The sequence below is a fragment of the Coloeus monedula genome (assembly GCF_965178545.1).
Source record: "Coloeus monedula genome assembly, chromosome: 5".
Lineage (NCBI taxonomy): Eukaryota > Metazoa > Chordata > Aves > Passeriformes > Corvidae > Coloeus > Coloeus monedula.
In genome coordinates, this window is record NC_138785.1 from 4,363,325 (window position 1) to 4,378,698 (window position 15,374).

The 15,374-nt window shown below is 45.4% G+C and overlaps 2 protein-coding genes across 2 annotated transcripts; one reads left to right on the top strand and one right to left on the bottom strand.

Annotated features, from left to right (window-relative positions):
* Positions 1-2,788: 2,788 nt before the first annotated feature.
* EXOSC9 (exosome component 9) lies at positions 2,789-7,473 on the top strand. Its single transcript, XM_082282256.1, has 12 exons — positions 2,789-2,882; positions 3,065-3,159; positions 3,744-3,863; positions 3,952-4,054; positions 4,450-4,587; positions 4,687-4,769; positions 4,922-5,054; positions 5,521-5,609; positions 5,801-5,947; positions 6,157-6,347; positions 6,645-6,723; positions 7,212-7,473. Exons 1-12 carry the CDS (start codon positions 2,817-2,819, stop codon positions 7,291-7,293), a joined length of 1,326 nt encoding a protein of 441 aa, XP_082138382.1. The 5' UTR covers positions 2,789-2,816; the 3' UTR covers positions 7,294-7,473.
* A 3,207-nt stretch (positions 7,474-10,680) lies between these two features.
* CCNA2 (cyclin A2) lies at positions 10,681-15,146 on the bottom strand (the record flags this gene model as incomplete). Its single annotated transcript, XM_082281261.1, has 8 exons — positions 10,681-10,732; positions 11,142-11,275; positions 11,545-11,658; positions 12,409-12,613; positions 13,151-13,374; positions 13,705-13,820; positions 14,672-14,900; positions 15,006-15,146. 8 exons carry the CDS (start codon positions 15,144-15,146, stop codon positions 10,681-10,683), a joined length of 1,215 nt encoding a protein of 404 aa, XP_082137387.1.
* Positions 15,147-15,374: the final 228 nt, after the last annotated feature.

Here is a 15,374-nt window from a genome sequence, read left to right on the forward strand (position 1 = left end):
AGTGCTGAATGCAGCACTGTCTAGAGGATCAGAATTTCTGGCAGGACCCTTTGGTGCAAAAAACTTCTTTCATGAGAGCAGTAAACCCCAGGAGATGATGTGAAGGCTTTGTGGAGGTGGAAACAGCAAGAATATTTTGGGGTTTACTGTGAAATCTAGTCTGTGGAAGATGATCCAGCAAGTAGATGAAGATGTTACTGCCAACTTGCCTTAAGCTGGTGTTTGGATGATTTGCTGGCAGTTCTGGGTCCCTTTTTTTGAACAAAATTACTTGAGCATATATACCAGGCAATCACTTTTCTAAATGTTAGCCTTGGAAGCTGTGTCACATTCCTTCTAATTCATAAGGAAAAAAGGTACTTATCTGTGCTTCAGATAAAGAGCTTGTTTGAGTGCTTCCCTGGATCCTGGCCAGAATATCCCGTGCCTCATCACAGCAGGAGGTAGTGTTCATGCCTCACTTCTGCCAGCAGCATTGCTTGCAAGGATTGCCCATCCTCCCACCCCCCTGTGGAACTGTTAATCATAAAAACAAATTATAAATTACATGTAATTTATACAGGCTCTATGCAGAGCCTTTCTTCCCAAATAATCTTATAAACTGGAATACTGCATGTTGTGCATGGATGTGTAAATGAGCAGGACTTGCAGCTAAGCAGCAAAGGCACATTGCAGTTAAGGCTGCCATGAAAAGATAAGGTCAATTTCTTATTTATTTTGATTAGGCCATAAAACGTGGTTGCTGGCAGCTTGCTGTCAAGATACTGAGATTCTGATGCAGTTTGGCTTTCTTCTCCAGTCCTCAAATGAGATTTTCCCTCAAGGCTTGGTTCAGTAAGATAATCCAATTCAAGCATTTCAGCCCATAGAGCATTCAGCTCAAATGAAGAAACGCTTCCATGTGGGCACAGTAGATCATCAGGATCTTCTTTCTAAAAATTTCTGCTTCAGCCTAAGTGCCCATGATTTATTCACTCATTTATTCACTCTGCAGGGTATGACACTCACTCCTTCCAAACACCCAGAGTATTTCCATTATTTCATTACAGTTGTAACTCTGCCCTTCACTGTACAGAAATGCAGAAATTACTCAGCTTCTATTTCCTTAACCATTTATACTGACCTTATTTTCTATGTACCCTCCTCCTACAGATTTCCAGTGCTGTGGGTTTATGCATCCTTAATTTGTCCATTAAATTTTTTACCCTTCCAGCACATGTGCAAGCGTTTGTGTGAAGATGACATGGGTCCAAGGACAAAGCTGATTTGAGGTCCAATACATGACTTGTTTCCCCTGGAATTACATCCAGCTCCTCCTGAAGTTCACCATCACTTCTCTATTTTGGAAAGGGTATTTTGCCAACAGCCTGACAGACTGAGGCACATAACAGTTCACTGGGAGAGCTGGAACAGGAATTTTTCCCACTCTACCTCAAGCAGAAATTTCAACATATGCTCAAATTGACATTTTTTTGTAATTGATGAAGAGTAACACAGTTTGGAAGGCTCCCACACACAATAAAAACCCTCCTAATTTGCTGATAGTAAATCGAAGAGTTAGAGAATTTAACCCCAAGTCTTCACTAATGAATATTGTCACCAAATTCACACAACAAAAAAGTAAAATCAGACAGAATTTCCACATAAAGATTGCCAGTAAAACTCCAAGGACTATTTGCTTATTTTTATCCTTGGAGAAATAGTGTCCTCCTATAATCTCATCAATATTGTTGTACGCCAAATATTTGTGACTATATTCATTTATTCTAAACTGAAAATATAAAACCAGCCTGGGAAAATCAGACAGCACTTGTCCTCACTAGCACAAACTTGGGAGTTTCAGAAACATGACTTACATCATAGTTTGCACTAGAACTGCAGTGTGTTTACAAGGGTTGAACAGACAGCATAACTGAGAAATTTCAACACTTGTTTGGAAAATGTCAGTGTCTGGGGTTTAATGTCGGTGGGAAGACAATCGATTTTCTCGTTTTAGCTCAAACTGAGCATAAAAGCCACTTGGAAAGGCCTTTTTACTTACGGGCAATGTTTCAGAACACCAGGGAGGGATGTTGTTCTGCCAGACTGAATGTCTTGGCTGCATTTTTGCACGCAGCACTGATCGCCTTGTTCGTGCTACCAGCTCGGCTGTTTCCTGGGGGCTGCAGGGCATCCGCACCTTGAGGGCTGGGCACCACAATATGGTTAACTACTCGAAATGTCAGGCATGCATGTTTGTTTGTTTGTTTTAAATTCCAGATGGCTTTCCCGACGACTGGCACTCCGGCATCAGCCCTCGCAGCCTCTGTCCCTTATGTGCCGCCTCACGGCTGAGGTGCACACCCTGCAGTGGTGCGGCTTCTCCTCGGGTGCTGTGTGCAGTTTTGGGCACCACAATATGGAAAAGACACTAAGCTACTGGAGAGCACGAGGATGGTGAAGGGTCTGGAGGGGAAGCCGCGTGGGGAGCGGCTGAGGGCACTTGGTCTGTCCAGCTGGAGGAGACTGAGGGGAGACCTCGGCATCCTCAGGGCAGGGGAGCCGAGGGGCAGGTGCCGATCTCTGCACTCTGGTGACCAGGGACAGGACTCGAGGAAACAGCATGAAGCTGAGACGGGGCAGGTTTGGGTCGGATAGCAGGAACAGAGTTTTTCAAACGCTGTTTGGGCCCTGGAACACGCTCGCCATGGAAGCGGCCGCCCCGAGGGGACACGCCCGAGGGCGGGAGCGCGGCGCGTGCGGGCTGGGCACGCGCGGCGCGCGGCGATGACGCGCGCGCTCCCCGTCTCCGCGCGCTGCCCCCTCACGGCGCGGCCATGAAGGCGACGCCGCTCTCCAACTGCGAGCGGCGCTTCCTCCTGCGCGCCATCCAGGAGAAGAAGGTGCGGCGCCGGCATCCCCCCTCCCTGCCCCTTTCCCTTTCCCGATCCCCTTCCCCGATCCCCTTCCCCGCCGTCCGGGGAGCGCGGCTGTCCCCGGGTCCGCCCCTCCCCGTCCCATCGCATGCCGGGCATGGCGCACTGACCCGCTCCATGTGTGTGTCCTTGTCTGTGTGTTCCCGCAGCGCCTGGACGGGAGGCAATGCTACGACTATCGGAACATCCGCGTCTCCTTCGGCGCCGACCGCGGCTGCTGCATCGTGGAGCTGGGCAGGACCAGGTGAGCGCGGGGGCTCGGCCGCGGGCCCCGGGTTGAATAAAACCTGAGGTTCCCAAACCTGCAGAGATCACTGTAAACATATTGTAACCTTTCAAGCCTTAAAGTCGTAGTATTTCAAGGGTAGGAGCAAAGAGGAGACGATGGAAAGGAAGGAAGTGGGAAAGGGATGGGGTTTCCGTGATGATTTTAATTACAAATAATTTATAAAATGCAAAATTATTCCCAAGTTTTCATCCCTTTATTCACTGACCTCGCATTTTGCATTCTTCCACTAACCAAGCGACCCTTTATTCGCTGTGGAAAAGTGAAATACATGCACTTATATAAATATTTCATCACAGTTTCTCACATGTTCGAGTCAGTTTTTAGGCTTAAAAGACAGGAGTGTGTTCTAATTCCTACATTTGGTTCTTTCAGTGTTGACCAGAGTTTAAATGTGTATGACAGGCATTGAACAAGAGACTGTCAGGAGTGAGAATTACAAACTAAAACCCTAAACACACGCTTTTTTTCCCACATGTGTGTTTCATCTCTAGATTCTTCCTGATGCGTTCTGTGACTTGGTGCTTTATTTACCTTGGCAGGGTTCTTGCACAGGTCTCCTGTGAACTCGTTGCCCCCAAGCCCAATCGGCCCACAGAAGGTGTGCTCTTCTTTAATCTGGAGCTCTCACCCATGGCTGCACCTGGGCTGGAGCCTGGCAGGTAAAGTAGCTGTCTTAAAAGGACTAAACAAGGATGGCATAAAAGCGACTGTAACCATGTTAAGTTTGGGTTGATTTCGTTCCAACAGGCAATCGGAGTTATTGGTGTCACTGAACAGACTATTGGAGCGATGCTTCAGAGATTCCAAATGCATTGACACTGAATCTCTCTGCGTTGTTGCTGGTGAAAAGGTAGGAAAACCTCCTAGTTCCTGGTAAAAGATTCGTGTAGTCCAATTTTAACTTGGCCTGTTTCTTGTGTTGGAAAGAAATGCTGATTTTAGGTTAAAGATCCACACATCTGCCTTGACAGGTATTTTTAACTTGCATGACTACGTAGGCTTTCTGAAGTACCCGGGACCCTGCAGAATGATGCTTGAATTGTGCTGAAGTGCTACATATTTTGTCATAATTAAATCTGGCACAGTGGGTGTCTTGGAATATGCCAAGATCTCTCATCTTCTTAAGCAAAGACCTAAAGAATATATGCTGCTTCTTTTTATGGCTCAAAAAAAATTGAACTAGTTTTGAAAAAAAATTAACTTATGTAGAATCAAGCAGCTTTGTATTTTTTGTATTTTTCTCAGGTTTGGCAAGTTCGGCTGGACATGCACCTGTTAAACCATGATGGCAACATCACTGATGCTGCCAGCATAGCAGGGATTGTAGCTCTGTGTCATTTTCGCAGACCAGATGTGTCTGTGCAAGGAGAGGAAGTAACTGTGGTGAGTTGGTTTGGGTTTTTTTTAATTTCCTTAAATTTCTTTGTCATTTTGAAATTGAGTTTCATAAATAACTGTATTCTGGGCCAATTCCTTTCCAAGTACACTCCTGAGGAACGTGACCCTGTCCCCTTGAGTATCCACCACATGCCCATTTGTGTCAGTTTCGCCTTCTTCCATCAAGGGTAAGATTTCGAGGTCTTATGTACTCATATAAGGGGTATAAGTCTTGTTATACCCATAGTTACTAATATGCAAACCAACTCCTTTGTTTAATTAAGGGTAGTAAGTTGCCTCGAATTTCTACTGTTGCCTATATTTCAAAACTTGATTCTAGGACCTATTTATTGGTGGATCCAACTGAACGTGAGGAGCGGGTGATGGATGGGCTCCTTGTAATTGCCATGAATAAACACCATGAAATTTGTACCATCCAGTCCAGTGGAGTGGTTATGCTGGTGCAGGATCAGGTAAACCTTTGCCTTGACCAGTCCTTCTGTGGTATATAAACTGGTTCCTGTGCTGCAGTCTTGATATGGAAATATCCATGGCATTTGGAAGCTAAGAAACCAATTAACTGTCTGATTTTATCGGAAAAGATGGTGTAGTTTTAGTCCTAGTAGAAGAGCATAGTACTGTGTACCATGCTGCAGAACGGATGTAGAAAATGCATAGTTTTTGGTATTTTTATTTTTTCCCTGTGATTTGGCTGAGAAAGCCTGCAAATTATTTCCACTTGTACTCTGAGGGAGAGCTAGAGGCTTGTATTAAGCTTTTGCATAACTCTAAGTGAATCCAGTCCCTCATAATAAGGTGCCATACTTTGAGAGATTCCTGTGATTTAAATGTTTGTGATTCTTGTGATGCTCTACAGTTTCAGTTAAAAACTTTTTGCTTTCCTGGTTGTAAACTGTTTTTTGTATGTGTAACAAACAGATTCTGAGATGCAGTAAAATAACAGCTGTTAAGGTCGCAGAAATAACAGAACTGATTCAGAAAGCCTTGGAAAATGACCAAAAAGCCAGGTGAGTGCTTTGGGAAGGGACAGAAATGGGTGCTTTTAAGAAATGTAGTAAAAACTAATGTCAGCTTGTGGTTTCAACAGCAAATTGTCTTCACTTGTGTTTGTTTTGAATAGCAAACATTTAAATTTGAACTCGAAAAGAGAAACCATTTTTGGGTTATTCTGAAATAGTGTCTGTCACTGAATGACCAGGAAAGAAGGCGGGAAGTTCGGCTTCGCAGAATCGATACCCAACCAAAGGATCACTGCCTTCAAAATGGAGAGTGCTGCTGTGGACACCAATGACGTGGAAGAGCAAGCTGGAGAAATCATCGCTAAAGCTGACCCTCCTGCTGAAGTGTATCTTTTCCTGGGTATTACTCAGGAGAAAACCAGGCTAAACATACATCTAGGATTCCTCGTTCTTTAGGTAGCCATATATCCTTCCGAGGAAACATCATCATCATCATACTGGTTTTGGTTCTCTGTGCTTTTAATTCCTTGCCTGGTTTGCTCAGAATACAAAGAATTTTACCAGCAAACACCAAGATTTTTCTTAACTCCTGCAGTTTTGCCAATCCAGTATTGCACACTCCTGGGACAGCCCAAATTGGGGAAGGAATAGAGAGCTCCTGGGGGGACCTTGAAGAATCTGAGAAGGAAGAAGCAGCAGAAGAGGAAGGTGACAGTGAGGCAGCTGCTTTTGAATGTGAGAAAGTGGAAACTGAGGATACAAGTACAAGGAAGGAAACGAAGAATGGTAAGTATTTGTTTTTCTTAATATTAGATCTTGTTACATCATTTCAATAACAGTTTAGAATTAGAATGTGAAAGGTCCTGAGGAAGTAAAACAATTGTAGCCACTTTGCACATTTGCTAATTCACTTGACCTGGTAATTCTCTTAAAAACTTGATTTCTGTAGTATAGGGAGGGCTACAAATGAATCAGAAACCCCTCTGAATGTTTCTTTTAAAATACTGTGGTTATTAATTACAGGAGTCGTTTGTACAAAACTGATCACTGTTTTGGGGATGGTGGGGTTTGTGTGTTTTTTAGATGAACCCATTGTACTGTCTGACAGCGAGGAGGAAGAAGTTGTCATTCTGGAACCACAGGAGCTACCAAGGAAGACAAGGTAACCAGCAAGTGGAATTAGGGGGGGAAAGGAGTTTGTAAGGAGTATTTCCAGGAAGGACAGGATATTGGCAAGGCCAGGAAAGGTTTCAGTTGATCAAAGGGAGTACAGATATAGCTGAGAACAAGGAAGTTTAAATCTAGGCTAAATCTCTGGCCTTCTGTCCTGAGAGGCCAGAGCCTGGCTAGTCAGCAGCCATCTGAAATGGTTATGGGTATTTGACTCATTCTAGTCCTTCCAAAGGGAGTGAGAACATAAAAGTGGATCTCAATCAGTGGCTCCTTAGAGCTGCTGCAGAGATTCAATGTGCTGCACTAGAGCTGATGTTGAGAAGCGAGATCTGCTGCTGTATCCCTGCACGAGCCATGGAAACGCTTGGCACCAAGTGCAGTGGGAGGTTGCCAAGTTATGGATAATCAGTCTGTGTTCTTATGAAATAGTAAAGCTATTCAGTAAGTTTCTCTGATGCAACTGTTGTTTACTGACAGAACACAGACCAGCTCCAAACAAGAAAATTCAAGTAAGAAAGCATTTAACAAAAGGAGAAGAAAGAAGAGAACATCTCGTTAAAGCAGTCATCCCTCCTGCAGGAATGCTGTATAATATGGATTTTGGTGTATTATTACTGAGCTTATTTTTGTAGATAATTTTATTTCTTCCCCTTCCAATATCTGGTTCTGCTTTTATATATATGTTAAAACTATTGTACACAGATTTAAATAAAAAATGGTGCCTGTAACTGAAATCCCAGCAGAACTGCAGAGAAACTCACCTAGTTCAGCTTTCTTTACAGGGGAAAATCAAATGTGCTGTGATTAAAACCATCTTGCCCCTGTTACTCCACACCTTACCTTGTACTCAAACTGCTTCGTGCAAAAATCACCAGAAATGCATGGACTTCACAAACTAGCACAGAACTTCAGTGGAGTTTCTTAAAAAGTTTAATTAAATATTACATGCAACAGACAGGAATGCTTCTTGAACTATATGCAAAGAGTTATGCTCTGAATTTAGGATCAGGCAAAACAAAGAGACAAGGGGGATTCCAAAATACCTGATCTGGGCGCTTTGTTTGCAAACAAGTGACACTGGAAACACACACATATTTACAGAGTGAAGCAGGGCTATTTTACAGGTGACCTCAGTGTTACATGAGCTGTGAACAGGAGAGAAGTTACTGTTGCAGATTTTACGTTCCCCAAACCAGGTTAAGAACTTAATGTAAGAAAAAAACCCATATATAATCAAATTGCTCCCAGCCAGGCAAAGCTTGAATCAAAGTTGTGCTCTTTCAGAAAGGGACCAACACACAAAACCTCTTTTCTCCAGGAGCTAAACCAGTGCATTTTCTTAGTGTCAAGTTCTTCCAACCCAAAGTCACCGTCCTGAGTACAAAAATGGGTGAAGATGCAGCTCCTTCTTAATTCTGTAGTACCACAAGACTGTAAACTTCTTCAGAAAATAGAACAGTATTTTTTTGTACTGCTCTTTCCCTCTTCCCACATAACATCTCATCCCTACATTCTTTAGAGCCTTTAGTTGGAAAGGCCTAGGAGTTAACCTGGATAGGCTTAGCAGTAGTACAGTACAACCTGGGATATTTTGTTCAAAGCTTAGAAGGAAAAGCTGGAATTGTCCCATATTAACTTTGGAAAATGAGAAGGTGGAAAAAGACAGTACTTATGAGCACAAGCAAGAGCTGCCCTGAGAAAGGAGGAACTTGTCATGCTGGGCAGAAATGCCACCTCCTGACTGAAGATTTTTTGTTAGGCTGCAGAGGAAGTCATGTGGATAATGGTGAATATAAAGCTCAGGGAGCGTGGAAGAATTTTTCTCTGTGCTATGGGAACAGTAAGGGAACAACCTCCATTGAAACTTGAGCACAGCTCTTTGATTAAGCACCAAGTTAATACTAAAACCCACTGAAGTCCTTTCACCTAAGTATTGCTACTTTTTTTCTGGAGAAAATAATTAATAAGCTTGCTTTAAATTACCCTCTAATGTTCATATTTCTCAATGGTCTTGGAATACACCACAGAAAGGAAGGGGAAGGCAGAACCCAGTTTCCCAGGAAGAGCACTGTGGCCTGTTATCTTCAAGTAATCGCTGCCAGTCAGCACTGCCAGTTACCCTTCCAAGGTCAGAAACAGTGAAAAACACATTCCTCCCTGTATAAACTCCATCTCCTGCAAGGTTAAAGTGTTTCCAACCCCAAGCACCAGACATGATACACTGCACAGGCTGTCCCAAGTTCATTTTAACATTTCAGTGGCAGCCTACTGAAATTAATCTAAATAAAGGCTGTTGGCCAATGAAATATGGTTCCTCATTAGCCATCAGACAATGCATAAAAGTCCAAGTGCATCCTAAGAAGCTCAGATTGGCCAAAAAGGCCACTTCTGCTGCATATTTTGACCAGATTTTTGATCACCACTCGGCTCCATTGGTTTTGTAATTGAGGTGGTTCAGGGAAGGCTCCGGCAGCAGCACGAGGGTGGGAGCTCTGTAGTAACTTTGTAGTTGCTGCGGTGAAACAGAGTTGTGTCTTAGTAGCACCTGCTTCTCAGCCTGACAGATGAGGATATTAAAGAAATTATTTCAAATAGCCCACACCCTAAGAGCTGTTGGACATGTGTGAGGAGCTTATACTGCTGGGTGCCCAGATAACCAGAGACAGCCTTGACTCAACTTCAGGTCAGAGGCACAGGTTTCACAGGGCAGCCCTTGCCAAAAGGCTTTAGAAATGAAGGCCAGTTGAAGATGGCAGTACTGCACCTCAGTGATTTTAAGCTATTGGCAAAACCACTAACATCATCAGATAAAAAAACTGTTTATTAGCCAACCTGGAAATGGCTTAATTTGGCCCACTTCCGTGCACTCGCTGCTTTACACACAAACAACAGCAGGTACAGGGCAGCATCACTCCATTTGCACAGGCTGAAGGTAAACATTCACTTGATCTAATGCTGATTAAATGCCAGTTTGCTCATCTAACAGGTCCACAACTAAGGAAAAATATGGCACATTTTTGTTGTGTGCCACAAGCTCCTCCCAAGCATGAGGGGTGTACAGAATTCATGCTGCTCTGCACACAGCCCATCCCTGCCAGAAGACATTCCGTGCCCTTGAGAGCAGAGCAGCAGTTCACCCCCCTGAAGTTTAATCCCTCCACCACCCCTAACGAGGTATGAGGCAAGCAGACTGAGGACTCATTTTCTCAGTAGGCATCAATGGACTTTTGGGACAGCCAACACATCAGTGGGAACTCTCCATGGGTTTTAGATTAGTAGCAGTTTTACACTTGGACTAGAAAATACCGACAGCAAGACCATTTTCTGCGTAGCGGAAGCGCGAGGTATGAACTGGTGCAGGAGTTTCAACTGTGCAGTTCCTGCAGCAGAGCATTCAGCCTTTCCCTGATGAAGAGCTGGCACTACATTATATAGCAATTGGGGCATGTCCTAAAGAGCCTCATGAGTCAGTTCCAGCAAGGAGTTCTCACGGCCATAGCTTCTTCCAGTTTTGTAGCCATTAAGGCACGTTTTGGATCTATGCTAAGTCTCAGTTTAAACTAGACAGTATAAAAATGCTACTGGATACTCTGTGGAGTCCAAGTATTTCTTACCCAGAAGGAGAAAAAGCCCTACTATAATAATGCACTGCTAATATTAACATTTAGTCTATAATTAGATAAGCAGTCTCAGACTTCATGTGGCCTGCATGGTTAATTCTGTGCCTGAAGAGAACATTTTGATAAAAACACAGCTAAAACTCTTAACAAGATTGCATGTACAAAAGATTTACATTAAAACCACATGAAACTAAACTTCATAATTGAAGTCATCAAAGTCTGTATTCATATTCTGAGTGATCATATCTAGAATCCTAAACCATGTTTAAAACTGTACATCATTTCCTGGTAATATACATCTGTTAAAAAGATCAGTCTCTTGATTATTACAATAAGTTTAGTGTGTCTGGTGGGTCAATGAGCGATACTCCGTGGTACCTAGAGAGGGAAAAAGAGAGGCAGGATATCATTTTGCTCAAGTGCTCCCTGCCACGAAGAGCAGCATAACTCACTGCAGCAAAACACATTTCCCACCAGGCAGGAAACATTCTGGGGCTTGTTGGCTGCCATGCCCCACACAGATTTTTAGGAGCATTAGGTATCACCAACTGTAGGAATGACAAGAAAATTCCTCCAGTTTCTACCTGACAGTTCAGACAGCAACAGAACACCAAGTAATTGCTTTACAAACCACCGTGAAGAAACCCAGGGAGTCTTGTTCCCATTTCACTGAGGAGGTGGATTTGGTTAGTTAAGTCTACCTGAAGACTGAAAAGATACACCCACACCCCACCAGGCAGTTACCTGTATGGACAACTCAGATGTTAGCATCTCCACAGATACTCACTTGGTACTCTTGTACTTTTCCCGTATGGACTGTTGTGTGTGCTGGGCTGCTCTGAGGTAGGTGTTGTGTAGGTCTATGAGGCAAGGCTTGATGTCTTCAAGGGTGTAGCCAGTTACTTTGCACAGGGATTCAGGCTGAGGGGAAAAAAGAAAGGGAGAGGGACATTTGAATGTTGCTGTCTGTTTATGCTGACAACCAGTGGTGGAGTTTTTAGCTTACTGTTGGAAACATATTACTCACCCATCCCATTTTTCAAATACCTCGGGGAGCAATCCCTAATTAACAGGCTAGAAGCACAGAGGGGCTGCAATTCCTGCAGCCCAGACCCAGCATTCAGGACTGTGTATGAATACACTGAACACACATGGAGGCCTGTGAAGGCTCACACTGGAGTGCTACATACCCAGGTTTGTCCAGTGAGTGTGTAGTCTGCCAGATGGAATGCTGCAGCAGCAATAACTGATGGCAAGTATTTCAGGTAAGGATCAGCATCAATTAGGCTCAGCTCTCCCAGGTACTGCAAGGGAAACAAGACATGGAATAATCTTCTACAAAAGTTAACAGTTGCATTAGAACCCCAGCTTAAGCTTCCAATCCTGCCATCAGTTGGAAGGACAGCTTTTATTAGTGTACACTTACTTTCTCTTTAAGCATCTCCTGCTGTCAAACAGCATTCCACCACATGCTTTACCAGCACATATTATGTTTAGGGACATGTAAGAACTAAAGGAAAGAGTGTGGTCAGGTCTGACCTTTGCACAGTGAGACAAAGGCATCTGTTTAGGAGCTCTGGTACCTACCATACAGATAGGATCTATTATAACTTAAGACAAAATGTTATCTGTGCTCTGCTCTAGAAATTAGCCTCTGGATTTAGAACTTGCTGCTTGTTGAGGGGAAAACCAAAACAAAAGTCCTTTTTTGCCAAAGTGTGTGGGAGGGTAGGTGTGGCAGCTGTAGCTAAGAGAAAGGGAAACCCCTATCTAGCAGTGTAACAACCCCAAATTTACAGTTCATTATCTCTGCCTGCTCTGACTAAGGATGCATGCTTTAGCCAGGCAAAAGTGCCAGCCTCTGATAAGAATGGAGTATGTCAAGCAGAAAGTAGCAATAGGAGTATTAGTTTCCAGCAGTGGGGCACTACTTCTGGAGAAGCACAATTCAAAAGGTGTATATATGTTACACACATATATATGTGTGTGTGTGCAATAAATCTCTGCAATAGAACTCTCTAATTACATGGGCTGAGCTAATAATTCTTACATACCATTGACAGGCTCTCCACTTTAGCATCTGTCTGCTGGTGTAGGAAGTACTGGGTGAGGAACTGGTTGATTGTTGGAGCCGCCAAGTCAAATGACAAAACCTTCAGAATTAAGTGCTCCATCCTTAGGACCTGCTTCTTCGTGTAGGTGTCATCTGTGATGTAGACAAACTCAGCTACTTCAGGAGGGTAGATCTCTTCAAACTTTCTGCCAGGAGAAAGGTTTATGAGTAAATAATTGAGTACTAGAAAAGCAGATAACCACCAACACTTAATGAAACACTCATTTAAATTCTGATTTTGGAAGGAGCTGGGCACTGGTGCCAAACAAGTTGGCTGCAGTTGGTTCAGTAGCTCTTGAATCAGCAGAATTTGAATTTAGAGAGCTATAACAGCATGACAACTTAGGACTAAGGAATTTGGGACTTGGAGTTACTGAAACCCCAGAATAAGCCACTAACCTAGTAACTGGGGCAAGCACAACTTTCTTTTCACATGCCTTATGCATATTCCCTCAAATACTCTTTAGATGCCAGCTGCTGCATCTGGAAATAGCGGATCCTCACTTTAGGGGCAATCTACAAAGATAAGTGCCAAGCTTTTAGGTGGATAACTCCTGATTTTTATCCCAGTATGAAGCCCTCCTGAGTCAGTCCTGCTCTAGGCAACAGAACAGCAACAGCCACAAGATTTTCATCTGTATGAAACCAGCAGGTAGAACTTGAAATGAAGCAATTTCACTTACGATGCGAGCAGCATAGCTGCAGTACCCACAAGCTGAAGTTTTCCTCTCAAAACAGACATGGAAGAAAGAAACCTATCAATGTAATTTACAGCTAAGTGCAGAGTTTCATTCTGTAATTTGTATTCTTCTCCAACTTCCACCAGCCAGTCCACAAGAATAGCCCGCATGTTGTTTGTGATATCAGGTTGCTTCTTCATGTAACCTATTTTAGGCTTGCATTTCACCTGTAGGTTTAAATGACAGATAAAGTTGAGTTTGGATCACATGCTGGTAGAAAAGCAACTGTTTAAACTCCATTTATCACAGCTTAACAAATCAGAAGTAAACACTGGTGAATTTAGGATCAGTAAGTTCTATTTCTGTAATCTTGCTTTCCAGCTTGCGCATGGCACAATCAACTTTATCACAATAAACCAGTCCTGTGCTCTTATTTCTCCCTTTCTAGCAAGCTCTAATTTAGTCACTGTCATGGTAACTCATGTTCAGATGCATTTCTCCACCCCAAACTCTTCCCCCATGAGCCCATGCAAATAAGAAGAGAGAAAGCAGCTCACCTCCATTTCCCTCAGGTACGTATGGATTTCGCTGATATAATCTGGCACGTTATTAACGTTTGGTGCTTTCTCTTCTGTTTCTGAGGTTATTGAAATATCCATAATACTTGGAGAATCTAAGCAGAGCATAACAGCCATATTAAAATGGGCACCATCACACCACTCCCTCACAGCACAGGGAACCTTGTGCAGGCTCAGTCAGCTGGACTAGGAGTTGAGGAGGCTCTACAGAAGTCAAATGTTACGGCAACAGGGAAGTTTCCCCTTCCCCCTTTCTCTTCTTCCCGCCAAGAATAAAGGGATGGAAAACTCTGTTGCAATTATGTAGTGCTCAGTAGACCCTGTGTTACCTTGTTACATAGATGTGGGTCCCGTAAGCTTAGACTGTGGTTTAAAACAGGGCTCGAATGCCAGAATTTTTTGTAGATCCTGCAGAAGTGGATCACAGTAAAATCACCCCTCAGACATTCACGTGCATTGCAGAAGATGGATCTGGCAGTTCTCATTTTTCACATACTGGGAAGAGCTCAAAACACTTGCAACCACTACAGAGTATAACCTGGGAGAAAAACCTATTACATCTTGGGATCTGCCTGGGTAAAGTCCCCTTCTAACTCTGTAATGGTAGCAAAGGGCGAGGCTTTATGGGTTGCTGTTGTCTGTAATCTGGCTTCTCTCATGAGGTACTGATAGTTAAAGTAATAAAGAATAAAACTGCCTAAAAGAGCAGGGGATAAGAACACAGCAGCTCAGCTGGACTGAAGAGCTGTTGTATCCTGGTGGCAGGCTCAAAGGAACCAAACCAGCCCGTGTCCCAAACCACAGCCCTCCAGCTGCCTCTGGACATCTGAAATTCCCTGGGTGAATTCCTCCACGCTTCCCGGGGGCAGGGCCCTGCGGGGGGAGCAGGTGGGACGCGGCCTACATGGCGCTCAGGGCCGGGCAGCGCTGCCCGGGTGTCACGTACCGAAGCTCAGCTCCATGGCGTTGCCCAGGGGGGCCAGGGGCCGCCGCTCCCCCAGGGCACACACGGCCGCACGCAGCCCCAGCGCCGCCTCCTCCTTCTGCCCCGCCGGGACGCCCCGCTGCCGCCGCGGCTCCCGCTGCCCCTCGGGCTCGTCCACATGGATGGAGAAGGGCTGATGCTGCTGCAGCCCCGCCGCCGCTCCATGGCCCTCGCAGCCGCCCCGCGCCGCCTGTGGGGAGAGCGGCCGTCAGCGCCCGGCCCCTGACAGCTCCCGCCGCGCCGAACCAGCGCTGCCCCTTCCACATCCCCCCGCGTCCCGCCGCTCCCCCCTCACCTGCAGCGGGATCCCGGCGCGGTGCTGCGCCCCCCGCAGCAGCCCCAGCGCCACGCGGGTGCCGGCGGCGGGCGGCGCCGCCGCGGCTTTGCCGGCCGCCGGCGGGGGCACGTTCTCCTGGTTCTCCTGCTCCGCCAGCATGGCTGCAGGAGGAGCGGGAGGCACAGCGGAGGGGACAGCGGGGCGACCGCGGGGCCGGAGCGGCGGGGCCGGGGACGGGCGCGCCTGGAGCCGCCCGCGCCGTTCAAGTAGCCCGCGACTCTTGAACCGCCCAATGGGCGCGCGCTGCGTCACGGCCGCGCCGGATGGGGCGGGCGCGGCCCGGACGGGCGGACAGAGGGACGGACAGACTGAGACGGGCGGACACGG

What these genes read in the sequence shown, in the direction of transcription:
- EXOSC9 (XM_082282256.1), top strand. Translation starts at nt 2,817, where the DNA reads ATGAAGGCGACGCCGCTCTCCAACTGCGAGCGGCGCTTCCTCCTGCGC. An exon ending in AAGGAGAGGAAGTAACTGTG is followed by an intron (nt 4,588 to 4,686) that starts GTGAGTTGGTTT and finishes TTCCTTTCCAAG; the next exon opens with TACACTCCTGAGGAACGTGA. An exon ending in GAGCTACCAAGGAAGACAAG is followed by an intron (nt 6,724 to 7,211) that starts GTAACCAGCAAG and finishes GTTTACTGACAG; the next exon opens with AACACAGACCAGCTCCAAAC.